Here is a 21,735-nt window from a genome sequence, read left to right on the forward strand (position 1 = left end):
CACTTTTCACATTTTGCTGGTTGACCTTTGTCCCATGGCTTTAACTACTACCTGTCCTTTCAGTGATATCTCCCAAATCTGTGACTTCAACCTTAGCATCTCCTCAAGTTTCAGACTAGCAGTATCTCCAAGGGTGCACATCAACATACAGTTAACTTTTAGTTCTCCCATTACAACGTCTTTGAAAACTCCTTATATAGTGAATACTGAAGCTTAGTCAAAAGTCCGAAGGACTTGTCAAAAGACGACTAGATAAAGGGAAATTGAGCTGAATTTGGTAGTTTTTGCCCAGGAGATGAGGCTGTTGCCATAGGGTTGTATGATGGCCTAGTGGGTGCCTGTTAATCTTCAATATTGTCTAGAATACAGGACAGTAATGTCAGTACAAAAAGTATGGTAGGGGCTTCCCTGGTGGTGCAGTGGTTGAGAGTCCGCCTGCCGATGCAGGGGACACGGGTTCGTGCCCCGGTCCGGGAAGATCCCACATGCCTCAGAGCGGCTGCGCCCGTGAGCCACGGCCGCTGAGCCTGCGCGTCCAGAGCGTGTTGCTCTGCAACGGGAGAGGCCACAACAGTGAGAGGCCTGCGTACCGCAAAAAAAAAAAAAAAATATAGTAGGTGGGAAGGCATGCCTTTATTTCTTTTTGACATTGGTCACTCTGTACCTCACCCACTTTCATGATGATGCCCTTCTGGTACTAAATTCTCTCTTTTCCACCTTCAGGTTCCAGCAGCTCATAGTAATTTTCCTTTTCACTGTTTTTATTTTTTATTACACTATTAAAAAGTAATACATGGTGACTAATTTAATAAATTTTTGTTTCATTTATATTATCTAAGATAATACTAACATGGTCATCACTGGTTGGTAATTGAGTGGACCAAGTGAGTTGATAGATGTACCTGGAGTATAAGAATGGCCTGTCTTTGGCATGGCATCAAGACAGAGACCAGGAAACTATCCCCAAGTGGACAAGATACTGAGAAAACTGTTTATAGGTTTAGGAAAGTTGACCCAAGAGTAAGGTTTATTTTTCCATTTTGCTCTTAAAAGACAAAAAAAATAGTGAAGATTTTCATAGTACTTCTCCTTTTCTTTGAGGCATCCAAGTAATATAACAGTGGACACTACGAACGCAATGATGAATGATGGAACTTACAGGAAAATTAATCAGTATTGGAAGACATCTGGAAACAAGGGGTCAAAATGGCCTTGAAGGGATGAATTGAGTTTGAGATTACGGAAAAACATCAAAGTGGGAATAATTTGTGAGTGATCAGCATAAATAAAATAGTTTGTTAAGGAAATGGATGAGTTTTTCAAAGGAGAGATGATAGATAAGCTTATGTTTAGATTTTGGTGAATCCAGGAAGATACTGAGAATAAGATAGGAAAATAATGTCAGAAAGGTAGAAAGAAAAGCAATATAAAGAGTGTCCTAAGAGCTAGATGAAAGAGTAGTTTCTAGAATATAGGAATAGTGAGCAAATTTCCCATACATAAAGCTGTATTACATACAGATTAGTGTCTTTATAATTTTCTTCATCTACAAAATTTTCTGATAGAATTTATTAAAACAAAGTTACTCTAGATTTGATTTTTAGGGACTCCAAGTTATAAATCAGAAAAATACTGGACATTTCAACAGTTACCTACATATAAGAAAAAATGCTTGGCATCTGCGACAAAGCAAATTAGTTTACTCATCAAAATGCAGAGTAGGAGATGGTAAAGAAAATCCCAGTGGACAAGGGATGGTAAATGCAGATTAATTATAGAACATTCATAAGATAAGCAATATATCATTATTAGGCTATTTAGTCTGTTCTCTTTACTATTCTTGGAAAGATATTTTAAGCTTTTCCTGTTATTTATTTTTGTTTTCTCCCACTGTAATTCATGAGAACTTCAATTCTTCTACCATTAATTATCTCACCACCAGTGGAGTGGAAATGCTTCAGGAATATAATATCTAAGATTAGCGGTAGGGAAAGAAATTGTACCTACCCTTTATAAAGAGCTTTGTAGTTTGCAAAGCATTTTAAAATATTTATTTCACTTGAGACAAACAGCAACCATGTGAAGGAAGTGAGAATCATTATCATCTTTAAAAAGGATTCCTGAATGGTGAAACTTATTTATGGATGAGGAAGCCCAGAGAGATTAAGTGATTTATCGTGCATCACTGGAGTTATAAGGTGAAATCCTGGGCTATCCATTATTAGGTTTGTGGTCATGAGCAATGCATGTGTCAGCTTTGAAACGCAATTTTTTCAACTCTAAGATGAAAGATTTAAAAAATATTAAACTATAAAATATATTTAATATTCTACTTAGTAATCTTGGTTTCCATTTGCTTTTTTTTAAATAAGTTTATTTATTTGTTTTTGGCTGCATTGGGTCTTCATTGCTGCATGTGGGCTTTCTCTAGTTGCAGCGAGCGGGGGCTACTCTTCGCTGCGGTGCATGGGCTTCTCATTGCGGTGGCTTCTGTTGTTGTGGAGCACGGGCTCTAGGCATGCGGGCCTCAGTAGTTGAAGCACATGGACTCAGTAGTTGTGGCTCATGGGCTCTGGCGCACTGGCTCAGTTGCTCTGTGGCATGTGGGATCCTCCTGGACCAGGGCTTGAACCTGTGTCCCCTACACTGCCAGGCGGACTCTTAACCACTACCACTGTGCCACCAGGGATAACCTCCATTTGCTTCTGCAAGCTAGCCAATTAATTGCCTTCCTAGACATATCCTCCAGTTTTCCACTTCTGTTTTCTTATTCATGCCATATATTCAAATGGCATGTTTTCTCTTCTATCTAAACGAATCTTACTCATTTTAAATAGCCTTTAACTAGCTTGTTGTAGCCAGGTCAACTCCTTTACAAAACCATTCTTATTGCTCCCAATAATTGTGACCGTGTCTTCTCTTGAAAAGATGTTAACACTTTCTTTCTCTTACACCATTTGTCAAACTATGTTTTATTAGCTGCCAATATACCAGGAAGAATAGTCATCACCAGTTACTATCTGAGTTTAGTGGACTCTTGTAAAACATATTTTAAACATCATTTTACAGGTAGTTTACAGATATAAAAATAAAAGGATGTTGTGAAAAACAACTGGATTAGAAATTAATAAGAATTTAAATGTAACAAACTCAAATTTTATTCCATATTTTTCTGGTGTGAAGATATACACATCCAAAAAACAGTATTCTTTTTCACCTGTCAGACTGGCAAAAATAAAAACCCTTGTTAAAAAAAAAAAGATATACACATCCAAAATTGGCAATATCCTTTGAATGAAAGTAATTGCTCATAGCTGAGCCAGGAACATAGCCATCTTATAAATAATGATCTAGATTTCAAATATATTTCTAAGAGTCCGGCTTTTTATTACCTCTGGTTTTTCTTGCACTTCTATCATCAAAATACAGTGCTTTGAAAACTTTTATGGCTCGTAATTTTGTTGAAGAGAGGGTGGTCATTTTCCTCGTCAGCAGCAACAAAATATTTTCATTTTAGATATTGATTAGAATGATCAATTCAATGAGCTTTTTCATTTCTGTGCTGTTTATCTCCTTTCAGTCAGTGCCTTCAGCATTTATCTACTTATGAATCATGTCAAGTAAATTCCCTAGCACAAGCTTGATAAAAGGTGAAAGCATCCTGTTACATGTCCTTTTTAGTAAACATATCTTGTCAAAAAAAATACTGCATGATGACATTCTCCTTGAAGGACTAACTGAATAACAGATTTCCTTTTTGTCCATAGAAATATATTGTTCACTCATTGATTCTTGAGTTTGATAAAATACATTTCTAGGATATATTATGTGAAGACTCATAATCTGAGATTTAGCTTATATGATTAATTTTATCATCATCATTAGAGTCTGGAGTATTACTGTCTGTCTTTTTGTATTTGTGTTCTTTTTCATCTAACAATTGTGAAATATCTTCTATCATTTTCTTCTCTTTGCTGTTATGGACAGAAAATGAAAATTTCTGAATTCTCAACTGTGTTCAATGAAGAGTTAAAAAGAAAAAGACAACAGAAGTCCTGTCTCCTGATGTCTTTTTTTTTTTTTTTTTGCGGTACGCGGGCCTCTCACTGCTGTGGCCTCTCCCATTGCGGAGCACAGGCTCCAGACGCGCAGGCCCAGCGGCCGTGGCTCACAGGCCCAGCCGCTCCGCGGCATGTGGGATCCTCCCGGACCGGGGGCACGAACCCGTGTCCCCTGCATCGGCAGGCGGACTCCCAACCACTGCGCCACCAGGGAAGCCCTCCTGATGTCTTTTATACCTTCTGGAAAGATCAGATGAAACTTTGGGCAATGCAATAACAAGGATGATGAAATAGTGATGATTTATTTCACTATTTTATCATCCCTCTAGATGATCACATCATCTTTAAATTTTCTTTTTTTTTCCTGTGAAAGCCTTAAATTCAATATGGTTATTTGCCAGTTTCAGAAAATTATTTAATTGTATAATTAGTAGATTTCTCTGGAGGCAGATCAAAATAATGTTAAGCAGGTTAAGTTCTCTGCAAACAGTTTTTGAACACCAGGATTGCATGGGGCAATTGAGTAATGATTTATATAATCTCAATTCCAAATGAACATGTAGCATAACTGATACTTAGGGTTATAAAATTAGAGAAGATCTAGACTATTGCATCTAGGTATTTAAAATCGCCCCCCCCCCCCTTGTTTTTTCTTTCTCTGAGTTGCTTTTGGTCTCAGGTGCCTCTCCTCCCAGCTTGGACCAACTCGTTTCAATAATGCTTTTATGAGAAGACTTGTCCTCCTCATACTTTTGTCCCTCCCCACCATCCACCTTTCCAACCCCAGCTCTAGATAAATTTGGGTCTCTTCTACCTCCCATTGCCCACTATGGGGCTGGCAAATATTTCTCAGATAAAGTTATAAAATCAGGCTGAGTTGTGAGTTGTGAGGGTAGAGAGATGCCAAGATCACAGACAGTTTAAATTGGGAGACAATCAAGAGAATTCAAGTCTTAGCACCATCTTGCAAAGTGAGTTGGAGAGTTAGTTAGTAGTAGAGCTAAAAACAAGTGCTGAAGTTTCCTGACCTTTGTTTCAATGAGTTTCCAGCATAGTGAATTGGGAAGTAGGAAAGTTATATAAAATATGAGAGAAGAGAAAAAGCATTAAGGTGGCCTGAAGTTCTGTAAGAGAAATATTCTAAGCCCCCTCCCCACCCCAGCTTTATTGAAATATAGTCAGCAGGTAAAATTGTAAGATTTTTAAAGTGTACATTGTGATGACTTGATATACGTATACACTGCAAAAGAATTCCTCCCATCTACTTAATTAACACGTCCATCGCCTCACATCTTTATCTTTTTTTTTTGTAAGAACATTTAAGTTCTACTCTCTTGGCAAATTTCAATTAAACAGTACAGTATTATCATCTGAAGTCACCATGTTATACATTAGATCCTCAGACCTTATTCATCTTACAGCTTGAGAGTTTGTATACTTTTACCAACCTCTCCCTATTTCTCCCACCCTCCAACCCCTGGCAACCACTTTTCTATTCTTTCTATGAGGTTGATATTTTTTTTAGATTCAACATATAGGTATTTGTCTTTCAGTGTCTGACTTATTACACTCAGTATAATGCCTCTGAGGTTCATCCATGTTGTTGCAAATGGCAGGATTCCATTCCTTCTTAAGGCTGAATAATATTCCATTGTGTATATAAAAATGCCACATTTTCTTTATCCATTCATCCATCGATGAACACTTAGGTTGTTTCTACGTCTTGGCTATTTTAAATAATGTTACAGTGAACATGGGGGTGCAGATATCTTTTCAAGATAAGGATTTCGTTTCCCTTGGGTCTATACCCAAAAGTGGAATTGCTGGATCCTATGGTACTTCTATTTTTAATTTTTTGAAGACTCTCCGTACTGTTTTCCACAGTGGCTGCACCAATGTATATTCCCACCAGTAGTGCACGAGGGTTCTCTTTTCTTCATGTCCTCATCAATACTTGTTATCCCTTGTCTTTTTTTTTTTTTTTTTTTTTCCGGTACGCGGGCCTCTCACTGCTGTGGCCTCTCCCGCTGCGGAGCACAGGCTCTGGACGCGCAGGCTCAGCGGCCATGGCTCACGGGCCCAGCCGTATCTCTTGGCCATTTGTATGTCTTCTGTGGAAAAAATTAAATTTTCATACTATTTTCAGCTCCTTAGCATAGTTGGGTGTAATTCCCAGGATTATGAAAGAACAAAGTGTTTCAAGGTATAGGAAAAATAAGATCACTGAGAAGAAACACAAAAACGTAAATTGGGTCCAATAACCCTGAGAATTAAAGTCAGTTGTGCATTTATCTGATCTCTTTTCTAGATGTTATGTGCTTAAAGAACAAAGTCATCATAATGTCATAATGATCTTTGCATCTCATGCAGTGGCTTCTCTGGGATAGATTTATTATATGAGAATTATAGGACAGTTTTCAAAAAAGGTAACATCATGACTCTCATACAGATATAAAATGAGCAAGTGTTAAAGATTTTATTTAACTCAAATGAGGGAAACAAGCAGATGTTACAACCTTTTCAAAGGAGAATCCAAAGAACAGACACATTTGTAGTTGAGGAATATTGAAATTATGCAAATAGAAGCAACACTAGCTTTTTTCCACATGGGAAAGGGAAGTAAATTGAACCTGACAGGGCAGAATTTGCTACTCTACGGGCAAGAATAACTTTGCAATTATCGGCGATTTAAAGAGCTGTAAGATAACGCCCATACAGTCAGAATCAGATAATCCATAATTGTGACTGCTAGGTCTAGGCAATGCACAGTTTTCCAGGGAAGCACAACTTTTTCCTTACACATATGTTGTATTCAATTAAATTATAAACATAAAACATATAAAGAGAACGTCACACTCAAGTGTGATAAATAACACTTTGCCACTTGTAGCTCTCATATTTTTCAATGTTTCTTTGTTTTCTGAAATACATACATTTTTAGAGTTTCAAGATCAAGTATCATCCAAAGAAGGTTACCTCCTTTCACCACACCTACCAGGATATTTGTCAAGAATTTTTTTGTTAGGGAGTTCCTTGGTGGCCTAGTGGTTAGGATTCTGGGCTTTCACTGCTCTGGCCTGTGTTCAATCCCTGGCTGGGGAACTGAGAGCCTGCAAGCCGCGCAGCACAGCCAAAAAAAAAAAAAAAATTTTTTTTGTTAGAGAAACACAGAAAAATTCTTTAGTTTCTTTGTTTCTTTTGTCCCACTGAGAGAAAACCAAATTCTTCATGTAAACTTTCCCAGCCAAATTTAAAGGATGACCAAAGGAGATGAAAACTCCATTGTACAAATGCTAAAGGAAGTGTATTCAAGGCAAGCCATAGTTTGGCTTATAGAAATGCACACATAAATTTGTTAATGTGTAGAATCTAGTCCCAATGGTTTGCACTTATTAAGAGTATTTGGACATGGCTTGGCTCCGTCCAAGGACCTATCTGCTCTTCTCATACCTACCTTCAGTTTTTACCTCCATCCTCAGCTCCACAGCTGTCTCTTTTTATACTAGTGGCTGTGTGTTCACAGAGTCACAGCCTTAAAATGCTCAAGTAGGGAAACAAAATTCCTTAAGGAATCAGTGATGAGAGGAAAGATCTGCAAGGATGCCTTAGCAGCTTGACCATCAATCTTTAGTCATATGAAAAGCTGGGATGATGTGAAGGGCGACTGCAACCAGTAAGGAGGGAAAAAAAGGAAGTAGCCATGAGGCCAAGAATACCTGACATGGCTTTAATTTTCAAGATGAGACCTACACAGAGAGGAGGTAATATCACAGTTTATAGAGGTTATCTGAACATAGTAGCAATTTTCCTTGTTCAGCTTTCACTTGCCTACCTATGTCTGTACATGGTAAACAATTTAAGAACTGCTGATTCTTGGCAAAGAGCAATATATAGCCAGTCACAGGAAGACCAATTGGGCTAGAGGGGGAAGTGAACAGAGGTCATTTACATCTCATCTGTACTTCATCATTTTCCTCAGCAGTAGCTGGTGCTGGAATGGGAGATCAAATTTATCGATTGTTAGAAGCCTTTCCTTGGTGATTTCAGCAGAATAGTTTTAACTCCTTCTGATTCCTGAGTAGCTGTAGAGATAGAGGTGGTTTGGCACAGTCTTCTTTTGCATCTTGCACATGAATTAATCCTGAGGGTACGTTTTGGGTAGATCACACCAAGCAACGTGCTCTAGGACGACAGGTCCCCTATAAATATATTTTAATGCTACTCATATAAACATTGTCAAAGTGGAAAGTTTACGCATAGTTCTTCTTAATTCAGGAATATAGCAACAATTCAGTGTTAATAGTAAAAATATTAATTCACTAATACAACAATAGGGAGTTGTTTTAACACTCTCTTCATAGAAACTCAAATGCTACCAGCATTATTACTGGCATCAGAGGTAATTAAGCCATGGTAACATCAAAGCTTTAAATAACCAATTTGGCTAAATAACAACAACAACAATAACTCATTTGGCTAAAACTAGGATTGTATCTTTTTTTTTTTAATTTATTTAATTTATTTATTTTTGGCTGCATTGGGTCTTTGTTGCCGCGCACGGGCTTTCTCTAGTTGCAGCGAGTGGGGGCTTCTCTTCGTTGCGGTGCACGGGCTTCTCATCGTGGTGGCTTCTCTTGTTGCAGAGCACGGGCTCTAGGAGTGCGAGCTTCAGTAGTTGTGGCACGAGGGCTCAGTAGTTGTGGCTCACGGGCTCTAGAGCATAGGCTCAGTAGTTGTGCACGGGCTTACCGGACCAGGGCTCTAACCCATGTCCCCTGCATTGGGAGGCAGATTCTTAACCACTGCGCCACCAGGGAAGCCCCAGGATTGCATCTTTTAATCCAGCCCTCTTTTTGCTTCCAGCTTGCAAATAACCAGCATAAATCTGGAACTGTTATCTAACCTTCCTCTGTGCAGTTCATCAGTCATGCCACTAAAATTGATTCTTGACCTCTATACATCATTCTTTCCTTTGAAATTTCTCTTGCTGTCTCTTCCTTCTATGCTTTAATGGAGGAGGTGTGTGTAACAAAACGTGAGCGAGTCACTTTTTAATTGTGCAGTCCTCATTTGAATACCTAAGATTTTTTAACCCTTAAGTATTTTTACTATGTGTTTAAATTTTCTCATATATTGTTTTGATGTTTACATCTACTTCTCTAGATTACAAATTACTGTTTCACCTATCAAGTAATCATAATGAAATTTGTCTTTTAAAATTTCTTGTGCCTCTGACCAAATGTTTAATAATGAAAAAATTCAACGTACAACATAAGGAGAAAGATCACTTTAGAATGATTTGTGAAATAATGTCAACCATAAAAATAAGGCTGTTTTCCTGAGCCAGAGCCTAAAAGAAATCATGTGATGAGCAAGAAAAAACATATATAAAAGTTGACACAAGAGCAGTAGTGGAATTGTCCTTCTTCAGGCCAAACCAGTGCTTATTTACAGCAGATGTCACACCTGTGACACTGGTGAATGTGAAATGGTGTGGTGGAAACCAAGCAGCCCTGGGGTTTTATGTTTTCAAGCAAGGCTGCTGTGACAGATAAATGAACCAACATTTCCAGATTGCTGTAATCAGATTATTATAACCTGATTCTTCCATCTAAGTAAATACCTAATTTAAACCATCTCAAGATAAGTTAAATTTTGAATGTCTTTCCTTCGTGTATATATATATATATTTTTTTAATTTTTATTTATTTATTTATTTTTATTTTTTTGCGGTACGCGGGCCTCTCACTGTTGTGGCCTCTCCCATTGCGGAGCACAGGCTCCGGATGCAGAGGCTCAGCAGCCATGGCTCACGGGCCCAGCCACTCCGCGGCATGTGGGATCTTCCAGGACCGGGGCACGAACGCATGTCCCCTGCATCGGCAGGTGGACTCTCAACCGCTGCGCCACCAGGGAAGCCCTTTCCTTCATATTTAATACCTGCACTAACCTTCTAAAAACACTATACCTTAAAGGTCAATAAGATCAAATATGGTAGATACATTGACCTTGGTTCCAGCAAGAAACCAGCAGTTTGGATAGTTGTAACACTGCCATTTCAAAAATACATGTGGCTTTTGTGTGTGTGTGTGTGTGTGTGTTGTCCTGACCTGGACACTCCTCCCTAACTGTGTTGGAATCATGCAAGCCGTGCTGGCAGAGTGCCCACTGCATGTAAGATTGGGTCCTATTTTATAACAAACTGCTTTTACTCCCAAGAAATTGGAAAGCATTAAGTTATCTGTATTTGAGTCCATTTTTCTCCTTGTTTTTTCAACTTTTCCATTAGCCAGAAGGGATTACCTGTGTGGGATGTCGTTTGTCACCTAAAAGAGAGATAACATTTCTATTTCAAATACAGATTTAATTTATGACCTAGAATTCATTATTATACTCCTTCTCAGGTTGTGGTGCAAAGTAGCAAATTCTCAACAAACGATTATTGTTCCGTGGAATTGCTGAATAACCTACAAGTAATTTTTTTTAATGTTTTTTTATTGTGGTAAAAGTTACATAATATGAAACATATTTTTCTAACCATATTTAACTATACAGTTCAGTGGCACTAAGTACATTCACATTGTTGTGCAACTCTCACCATTATCCATCTCCCAAATGTTTCACCTTCCTAAACTGAAACTCTTATCCCTTTTAAAGACTAACTCCCCATTCCCCTCCCCACCCCCGACTCCCAGGCCCCTGGCACCTCCCAATTTACTTTCTGACTCTATTTTTAAACATAATGGAATGAAATACAAAAATGCCTGATGCCTTCCGTGTGGTGGAAGGGCCCTTACATGAAAAAGGCTCCCTTTTCCCCAGTTCCTCCAGTGATTTCTCTCCCTTTCATGTCCTCTACTCTTTAAAAACTGTTATATGTTCCATCCCTACTTCTCTTGACCCTGCACCACCATTCATCACATCTGTCCCCCACATTTTTCCATCTTACCTTCTTGTTTTTATAAGATGATGAAAGGTTTGTGAATAGAACTATTACTATATTTTAGCTGGTTGTCAAGATACTGTGGGGCATTTTTAGCTGGTGTTATGATACAGACGACAGACCATGGCATTAATCAGAGAGAGTGTCCAAAAACTAATAAACATAAGACAATCCAAAAAGCAGTCAGGCAAAGACATCAAACAAGATTTTATATACATATATATACACATATGTATGTATATATTACCGTCCAGCCAACTATGCACATACATTTTATTAGTATCTAGTACAAAGTTGTACTCATTGTAGATATTCTTAAGTGGTTTTTTTTTTTTCTGTTTTTCATTTGAGTTTATGAAAATGATTGCATGGGTATTATAAGCAGTTGAGTCCCCACTGATAGGCAAGGTATCTAGGTAATAGCACATCATAGAACCGGATGATAAAAGAAGTTAGTAGTTGGTAAGTAAAAAATACCCTTTGAACTCAGTGCAAACCCCACATCAGTTTAGTAAATGGTCTGAGCACCGAGGTTTGGAGGAGGCACAGAGTCTTCATTTCCTCTGCCAGCAGCTTCGAGTTCTGAGTTCACATTAGTTCCATCCACATCAGACTGACCCTTGCTTACTATGACTAACACTAGGCCATAGAGAGCCATCCAAACATCTAGCAGTTATTCACCGGAAAGAACTGAATGGCAGTTATACTGACTAAATTTTGCTTTTTAAAAATAATTTTGAAAACCAATCCTTAGGGTGGTCTAACTAATAAGCAGATTTTAAACCATCCATTATGCACTTTTATTTTTCTCTTAGTTTAAAAAACAGAGTGGGCAGTAGTAACTTTATTAATGGTGCTATTTTAGGTGAAATGTAGTTTAAATATTAGAGGTTTTAAAAATTCCATGGCTAACAGATTTTATAAAAAGCAGAGATCTTTTTATTATGTTTATATTCATTTGTATGTAATAGCCAGAAAAATTTGGCCATTAGAAATGTTTGCAGGAGTATCTCTGTAGGAAATAAGTTTATATGGTTTTGAGAATTACTGTAGATGGAGGCAACAGAAGATGGAGAATTAAAAGAGTTATTATGGGAAAACAATAAATGTTAATTGGTAATGATGGTGAAGTTTAGAGAATGGAGCAGTTGATTCAAGAGCTGTAAATTATCACCCGTTTTGATGACATGGGTGCATCCCCATTGAACCCATCCTTGATTGATGAACTAAGAACTGAGTAATAACCTCAGAAACAGAGAAGCTACTTGTGAAGCTAAACTCAGTAGATTTTTGCAATGTTTTCCTTCCAAAATAAGCAGGAATCAGTGATGGTAAAAAGTTGTGGGCTTTTGTGCTTACAGCTAGAAGTTTCAGGGAATCATTTTTAGTTTTCAGTAAAGAAACAAGATCTACACACACCTTTTTCCTCCCTCCCTCCCTCCTTTCCTTCCTTCCTTCCTTCCTTCCTTCCTTCCTTCCTTCCTTCTTCCTTCTTTCCTTCCTCCTTCCTTTCAAGGCACCGGTGAACTGTTGAAACAGTGTTTGGGGACTATTCAGTGTTCTGTTTTGAACCACATTCCTTGTGGTTGGGATTACAAAGCGCTCTCTCTTGGTCAAGGTTGTCGGCGGTAAACTCAGGTCTGTAGACAGCTGTGGTTCTCAAGTAGCTGCTCACTATCATCTGGGAAGCTTTTTAAGAAGTACTGATGCCTGGGGGGTCTGCCCTCAAAGATCCTGATTTAATGGTCTGGAGTAGGGCCCAGGCATAAGTATTTTTTAAAAAGCTTCCAAGGTGATTCTAGAATCGCTGATGTACAGGTTAACTGTTAGATGACTGACAATAATAATGAAGGTCAAATTATAAAATGGAAATGCAGCTTTATAATTGCTCTTTTTCCTTTTTCAATTACGTAAACTATAAATTTTCTGGTTATTTAAAAAAGAAACTATACAAGAATTTATGGAGTAAAAATGTAAGTTCACCTTCACCTTTACCTGTATTCTCTCCATATGTAACCACTGTTAATGTACTGTTTATCCTTCCAGTGGTTTTCCATGCATTTAAAAATGCATATTTACTTATATATAGTGTTTTTAAATGAGATTACACCATCTTTTGTTTATTATTCTGTGGTTTGCTTTTATCACTTAATTTGGCTTGGAGATCTTTCCATGTCAATACATATAGATCTACCTTTTTTTTTTTTTTTTGCGGTACGCGGACCTCTCACTGGTGGGACCTCTCCCGTTGCGCAGCACAGGCTCCGGACACGCCGGCTCAGCGGCCATGGCTCACGGGCCTAGCTGCTCCGCGGCATGTGGGATCTTCCCGGACCGGGGCACGAACCCGTGTCCCCTGCATCGGCAGGCGGACTCTCAACCGCTGCACCACCAGGGAAGCCCCAGATCTACCTCATTTAAAAAAATATTCTTTTACTTCATTCCTTTCAATATCTGTAGAGTGTTTCTCAGTATATGTGGGCTTTAATTTCCTTTTTCCTTTTCACATATTTGTAGCTCAATGGTAAAGAGCAAAAACTCTGTAGCCAGACTACCTGGTTTTGACTATAAGTATTTATTATTGTTGGTGGTATTATTACCATTTAATTTTTCTATTTTTTGCCAATATGGACAATACTGTAGTTAATATTTTAGTACCCAAATCATTATGCTTATCAATGAATATTCCTGTAGGGCAAATTCCTAGCGTTAGAGTTGCTGGCTCAGAGAATATGCATATTAATATTTTGAAATGTGCTGTCAAATTTCCCTCCAAGAGCAATTTACATTTGCTCCAGCCAATAGAATCTCACTGCAGTATTTATTTAATTTATTTTTTTTTGCGGTACGCAGGCCTCTCACTGTTGTGGCCTCTCCCGTTGCGGAGTACAGGCTCCGGACGCGCAGGCTCAGCGGCCATGGCTCACGGGCCTAGCCGCTCTGCGGCATGTGGGATCTTCCCGGGCGGGGGCACGAACCTGTATCCCCTGAATCGTCAGGCGGACTCTCAACCACTGCGCCACCAGGGAAGCCCCTCACTGCAGTATTTATTTCAAGGCCTCAATAAATTGTTCACATCACAGTGTGGCTTCATGGGCTAATAACCACAATGACTGGAATTTATTTTCTTTATTTTGGCTGGAATTTCATTGAGTCAGTTTGATAGCTCTGATTATAGCATATCAACCTGAAGTTCCAATTTACGGTCTTAAACATATGATTAAGGAAAATGGAAAAATTATTTACTGATTTTTGTTTTTTTTTAGATTAAAAACTTTCCACATAGAAAGTACAAGAGGGGTAGGGGGAAATAACTGGGCTTTGGCAGTGAAAAGTCTGACCTGGACTAGTAGCTACAGCCTTTAGATGGAGCAGCTCAAAGAGAGAAGCTCACTTCCGCACACCATAGTGAGAGAATAGTAACCCAAATCTCAAGAAAAATCTACTTCAAATCTGTGTGTTTGTTGGCATTTTAAATTCAGGACGCTTATATGTTTTTAGACTTTTACATAATAAAATTTACATCAGTATCGTTGGGTATAATGTTTTTATATAATGAAAATGCAAGTGAAATTTATTATTTTCAATTCAAATGTCCTTCTCTGTATACTCTCGAGTCTTAATTTTCTCATCAACACAACGTTGATATTTAGTACCTACTTCATAGGATTTGGGGGAGGAGTCAATTTTATATTACATATTAAAAACCTTTAGGGACTTCCCTGGTGGTCCAGTGCTAAAGAACCCTCCTTCCAATGCAGCGGACGATCCCTGGGTCAGGGAGCTAAGATCCCACATGCCATGGGGCAACTAAGCCCGCGCACCACAACTCCAGAGCTCGCGTGCCTCAACAAGAGAGAGAAAACCCGCACATCTCAACGAAGATCCCACGTGCCACAACAAAGACCCAACGCAGCCAAAAAATAAAAATAAAATAAAATAAAATAAAAAACCTTTTGCACAATGTCTGGAATATGGTAAACTCTTAATAAATTGAACCTCAGTATTATTCCTATTATTATCATTTTAATTCTGTTAACAATGTGTTCAGCCCTGCTGTGGATAGATTATTTTATTTTTAGCATGAGTTAAGGTAATTGAGGGGGGATACTGGCTTTTGTATTTCGAAAGATACACATGAAAGATTTTCTGGTGTTAAAAAAATTTCTCTGGTGTTAAATATGTATTTGTTCCATAAGAACCCTTTTTAATAAACATAATTCACTACTAACCAATATTTTTGAAAACTCAATATTTTTACCATTGTACTTAGGAAAAATATATAAAAGTTAACATGATTAAAATGTTTTTATTGTTTAGTTGGCTTATAGTCTTAGGTGTTTGGATATAAGAATAATAAAAGAAACAAATGTGCATAAAGAATAGGTTGCTTTGGTAGAGGTCAGAAAATGTGTGCACTGTTAACTGTCTCTAGCTCTGTGGTTCATCAGCATTTTCCAACTCTCCTCTTGGTATTTTGGGGCAGATCCTATGGAGTGAATAAGCTATATACCCAGTTGTGAATTTAGATTGTTTGGAAGCTTTCAGAATAAAATGAGGGCTTCTGGAAGGTTGGCCTGAGAATCTGTCTCTCTTACCCTCAGGAGGTACAGGGTGAGCATTTTGCTTCTGCCACTCTGGATCCTTTGCTGTCCTGCTCTCTTGGGGTCTGTGATGGCATTTCTGCCCATCCTCCTACCTCCCACGTTCAGACTGGGATCCAGCACTCCCAGGTCTTGGGCTGAATGACACACAATTGAATTAGATAACAAGTGTTCAGACAGAGTAAAATCGAAAACTGTAGCCTTGTTGAATGTCATTAGTATCACTTCTGGATTTTAGTTGGACTGTATCGGAGTTAACAACGATAATCTCTTCAAAGAGTTGGTTATCGTTTCTCCAGATTAGTTTCTGAAACTCTTTCCTATCTGTGACTTTTCTTTACCCCTCTGGCCTCCCATTTGAAACTTTACTGATCCTTTCTCTCATCTCTCTTTTCCAGGGATTTTAGCACTTTTCCCACTCTGTTCTCTCTCACTGATACTGTTTTACTTACTGTTCTTTCAGCATTCCCTTCCTCTTCAGAAGTTTATAGATCACTGTATCCTTATCCTTAATGCCTCCCTCTAACCCCCCAGAATATGGATCTAAGTTTCCATATATATTCTTATTAAGTTAACACTTTAAAATACTTAGAAGCGCCTACGTTATATTTTTTTTCTGTTACACTTTTAGACAAGCAAAGTTGACTTTCTCTCTTTATGTAGTGTCACCTCTCATTCTATTTGATCACTTCTGGGACCTGTTTTAATGCTCGTGTCACAACATAAAATTCATGCAAATTAACAAAAGCAAGCTGATTTGGAGAGGTGTGGAGAGTGTACAGAGGAGCCTAGTACCGTCCAGAGCTTTGTATGGAGAATGTGGTGTGATATTATTTGTGAGCTGTTCCATTTTCCTGTCGGTCCCTTGGGAAGGAAGGAGTTTCATAATGGGGTGTGACCTGCACTTCTAGTAAGCGTGATTGGCATTGAATGTTTAAATAGAAGAGAAGAATACATATCATTCCTCCCCTTTAAGGCAAAGCACAAATATACTGAATGCAAATCTTTTCAGTGTGGAAGGCAGTCTGGCCTGATAGCATGAATCTGAAAAGCTAAGGGAGTGAATTAACTATGCAGATCAAAATGCAAGGAAGCCAAAATTCCGTAGTATCCTTAAAAGTAACTTTTAAAACCCAGATGTAATCGTAAATACACATACAGAATATGATGGAAGACCCCATTTGAAAAAATGGAATTCTGACATCAGCCCCTTGGTAAATGAGTGGGCAAATGGTTCCCTGAATTGGGTAGCAGTGCACATACCACAGTGACTGATGAAATTGATGTGTCGGTGGGAGAGCGGCTCTATTACTCAATCCTTTAACCTGTTTCCTCTGTCTTGAAAAATGAGCTTCTGAGTGGATGTTATCCTCAAGGAAGTGAATTTAATTCAAAAGAAGCTGTTTTATAGATGGGCAAATTTAGTTTAAGAATTCACTTTTCCATTATAAAAGAGAACTATGTGGAAAAACATTATTATAAGTAATATGCTTATATTTCTCAAAGATGCCTTTTTTTTTTTTGCGGTACACGGGCCTCTCACTGTTGTGGCCTCTCCCGTTGCGGAGCACAGGCTCCGGACGCGCAGGCTCAGCGGCCATGGCTCACGGGCCCAGCCGCTCCGTGGCATGTGGGATCTTCCCGGACCGGGGCACGAACCCGTGTCCCCTGCATCGGCAGGCGGACTCTCAACCACTGTGCCACCAGGGAAGCCCAAAGAGGCCATTTTTGAGTGTATTTTGGGGACCTGAATTTCAAGCATTAGTCAGTAATTTTTCTTTAATTTTGAATTATCTCTTAGAACACGTGGCTAAAAAAACATTGAATCTGCATTGTAATAGTTTCATTAACTTATTAAGGTATGTAATTACACAATAAATAATTTAATCATAAAAAGTGATTTCTTAGTTTTTCCCATTAACTTTTGAAAATATGATGCTTTCTTTTTTCCTGACATAAATACTTGTTAATTACTGCAAAGAATAAAAGCCCATCTTGTGAATCCATTATTCTAAAATTTGCAAGGTAATATTGATAACTGGAGAAGCAGGCTGTTAGTTATCCTAGTTTTTGCCAAGTAAAAAAAAATTCACTCTATAACTTAGAAGATAAAAATACATAACCATAAGTATCCTACATATACTTCCCAGTAGGTTAATAGTAGTTTGTCTTAGAAGTATATGGTAATATGAGTTATTAAGCTTGCTAGTCTCTCTCTCACACACACACACACACACACACACACACACACACAAATCTAATTAATTATAATTATTTTGTCATTATGATCTTAAGCTGATTCTCACAGTTACCGCCTATTTTGCTATCATTTTTTAAAAACGTGACCTATTGTGTAAATTTCATAATGAGAATTATGGAGTCATAAATGTATTTGGAAAATAAATTTAAAATAGAAAGCCCTTAAAACGTTTCATTTGGAGACAAATCAGTAAGCAAATTTTGTACTCAACAAGTAGGTTAATAACCTTCATAAATATAAAATTTTATTCTCTCCAGTTGATGGTGTTTTATTGTTTTTAATATAAAATTTTAGAAGAAAGAAAATGTGACTGAAATTGAGCAATGTAGCTTCCAAATAATTCCTCAGCTTTTGGAAGCTGTCAGAATTTCAAACATATAGTACAAGCTGTGCCCCCAGTGTGCATTCAGGTATTAATTAAAGATGGATTTATATTTATTTCAACTTAGAAGAATTTACCCTGAAGGAAAACTAACTTCTTACAGAAAGAAAAGAAAGTTTTTCCCACCCCTGAACTAGCATCAACCTTTATTAATCTGATCTAAGTATCTAAGAAGCTTAGATTAATCTATATTAATCTGATCTAAGAAGATTTCTTTTACAGCATTCTTCTGATTCAGACACTTTCTATCTTGTTCTAATATTACTTGGTAATTCCCCAAATACCATTCACCATAGATGTCTGACTGACTTATTTATCAAATTTCACTGCACTAATTTGTGCGATGGGAAAGAATTCTTCCAGTTCAACAGGTTTCCACAGGCAAATAATTAACACCCAAAGAAATGTTAAACTCATAATATTTAATTCGGTCTATAATTTTCCCAGTTGCTGGTTGAGTTGGTGTTGCATTTTAGTCAACAGCTGTGTTTTTTAACTGCCTTTTCCACGCTAGCTGGTTGTTTTTTTGTTGAACGTGGCTGCCCTCTAGTGGACTAAATTTCCTTTACAATAACCTGTCAAATCTAAAGCAGTCATTTACATATGGAAGTGATTAGTCTTTCATGCTTTCGGACTCTCGTGTTTCATTGACTTTTGTGTTTAATACAACACGTTTGTTGTTAAGAAGGCATATTAAAATAAGCTGATCTCTTGGACGGTCTGCGTGTTTTAGTATATTTTCAACTTCTGACCTATTTTGTGAGACATGCTCCTTCTCAAGATCTTTTCGTTTTTCTTGTCGCAGATGCTACAACTGTGGTGGCCTTGATCATCATGCTAAGGAATGTAGTCTACCTCCTCAGCCAAAGAAGTGCCATTGCTGTCAGAGCATCACGCACATGGTGGCGAACTGCCCTCACAAAACTGTGGTGCAGCTGCCCGCCGGTTCTCAGGGAAGACAGGAAGCAGAGCCCCAGCCGTGCACCGCGTTCCCTCGAGAGGTGGGGGGTGGGCACGGCTATGCGTCACCACCGTTTCCTCAGGAGGCGAGGTCCGAGGTCTCTGAGTGGCCAGGCACGTCACCTGCAGAAGCTTCCTCCACAAAGTCATCTGCAGCACCAGAAGATCAAAGCAAAAAGGGGCCTTCCGTTCAAAAACGGAAAAAGACATAACCCTTTTTCTTAACGTTATCGTTTTCTCTCCCCGGTTGGGAAGTCTACCTCATGCAAATACAGGGGAACAGTATTTCACAAACAGCAGCTGACCTGGGATTTTTAACTACTGTTGAGGAACTGTGAATTTTTTTAAACAGGCAAATCACTCTAAGCAAATTACCTTTGAGCAGGGTGTCATGTGTCATGTGACTCAGAGGATGAGATGCTCTGTGTATCTGTATGTGCATGTGTGAGAGGGAGAGAGCCTGAGCCTGTGTGTGTGTGTAGGAGGATTTTCTATAGAATGTAGACATATATATAAAGAGGGTTTGTCTTTATATATGTGTGTATAGAGATGTCAGCACACAGCCTCCCTCGCAGAATTGGACATCCCCAAGAATTGAAAACCCAGGTAAAGCATTTTAGATGGTTTTGAAAATAACCCTTGGAGTTTTTCTTGAAATACCATTCCCTTTATATTACATTAGGAAAAAACAAAACAAAACAAAACACGACTGTTACCTTTTATGTGAACCAAAGGATACTTCAGATCTCAGCGCTGCCAATCCTATGGTACTAAAGGTTTTTAAGACATCAGTTCTCCCGAATTTGGGATTGCCTCTTTTTCTTGATATCTGTAGAGTGTGTCCCCCACCCCACCCCCTTTGAAGGCAGTACCTTAACTCCATATGCCTCTGACTGCCATAAGCTTTTTTGAATCTGGGATACATGACTCCAGAAAAGACAATGAATGTGTAATTTCTGTGCCGATATTTCAGTGTTTTTAATTCATACGTTTTGATTGTAAATTAGTTGCCTATTCAGAGAAATGAAGGGGAGGGCAATGTATAAAGGTAGTGACTTGATTGTTTTCAATGGTATTTTGATACTCGTTATAATCTTTTACCTGTTGTGAGGTTTTTGAGGGACTGTGGCAACAGCAGCTTCCCTTGACCAAGTCAGTCCTTCTAACCATCGCTTTGAGTGGAGGCCTCCTTGTTTACTACTGAAGACCTTGGAGGAAAACTCCAGTTGTTTGGTGTATGTTTTTGGTGGCTGTTTTTATTCCCCCTGGAGAGTTACCTAACTTATTTCTGAAACAAACAGACAAAACAGCACAGATGTGAGTAAAATGCCAGGGTTGAGAATGAACATTTAAGTGGATGCTCACAATTGCCCAATTACGTATGACCTTGAATAATATTAAAAGGCTCCGTGTTTGATGGCGGGCGACTAGAGTGATGAGCCTGGGGTAGGAGGTTCCCAGACCTCTCCTACCAGAGAGCTAGGAGTATTTTATACAATACAGTTCATCTTAGGGGAATTCCCTCATGACTGCTCCTGAAGGGACCTATGTGGGAGATTCAGGATGGACATTCAGTGATGGGGACAGAGGTGCTTCTCAGGTTGGTCCTCAGTTACAGTAGTAAACTGGCTGGGGGCCAGTCATCGTATTGGTCCCTTCAGGTCTCAGTCATGAAAAACATTCATTCTGGTGTCATCCTGGTTCTAGATGTTACGGATCAATTTTGGAAACATTTCCAAGAAGGTACCAATTAGTGGTAATGCTTAACCTTGGCAATAAATATAGTTGTGTATGAGCCTGTTGGTGTAAGCTCAGATAATCAAAACCAGAAAATAGCAAGATTCAAATGAGACACGTTCTGCTGAACAGTTTCTGCTCCCTCCCCGACGTGTCCTGCCGAGGGAGGCTTGTTGTACAGTTGCTGCCGTTTCAGCAAGCAAGCCACGCAGAAGGAGAGCGAGCCTCGGGCTGGGCCGCCAGCCCTTCCCAACTCAGCTTGAGTTGACAGTGTTTGTGAGAATCTCCATGGGACATACTGAAATATCAGTGTGCTGTGATGCAAAGCTTACCTTTGACGATATTGAATGTGATAAATAGCTATAGAGAAGTACTTCCTTGCCTTATGTGAGGATCGTAAGCTTATTTAAATTATGTAGACAAATCAAAGTGGCATTGCTTAATTTTTAGCAGGTATAATAAGCAGGTTAACAGTAAAAATGCAAAACATAAGTCACTTTGAAAATTCAAACCAAAGTTCCTTGACCTTATTAGAAATAGGAAATTATGGACTTGAGAATTGGACATTCCCTGTTTACATATAAAAAGTTCAGAGCTGAGTTCATGGTTTTAAAAAAGACACACAGAAAGAAACATGTTATAACTATGGACCTTATGGGTGCAACTTGAAATCATTTTTCAGCATCTCACCAGACTGAACTAAGCACATACCAAACCTATCTTATGATTAAAAGTTGGGGTTTATTTTTTATATAAGAATATTATCACTATTACATAACACACTCAGG

The 21,735-nt window shown here is 38.5% G+C and overlaps 1 protein-coding gene across 1 annotated transcript in view; it reads left to right on the forward strand.

The window, feature by feature from the left end:
• Positions 1-19,422, forward strand: part of LIN28B (lin-28 homolog B) — a 114,994-nt gene extending 95,572 nt beyond the window's left edge. The window contains exon 4 of the mRNA XM_030882790.2: positions 19,056-19,422. Coding sequence (XP_030738650.2) covers positions 19,056-19,422 — 367 coding nt within the window. The remainder of the gene's footprint in view (positions 1-19,055) is intronic.
• Positions 19,423-21,735: the final 2,313 nt, after the last annotated feature.

Source organism: Globicephala melas, chromosome 14 (genome assembly GCF_963455315.2).
Source record: "Globicephala melas chromosome 14, mGloMel1.2, whole genome shotgun sequence".
NCBI lineage: Eukaryota > Metazoa > Chordata > Mammalia > Artiodactyla > Delphinidae > Globicephala > Globicephala melas.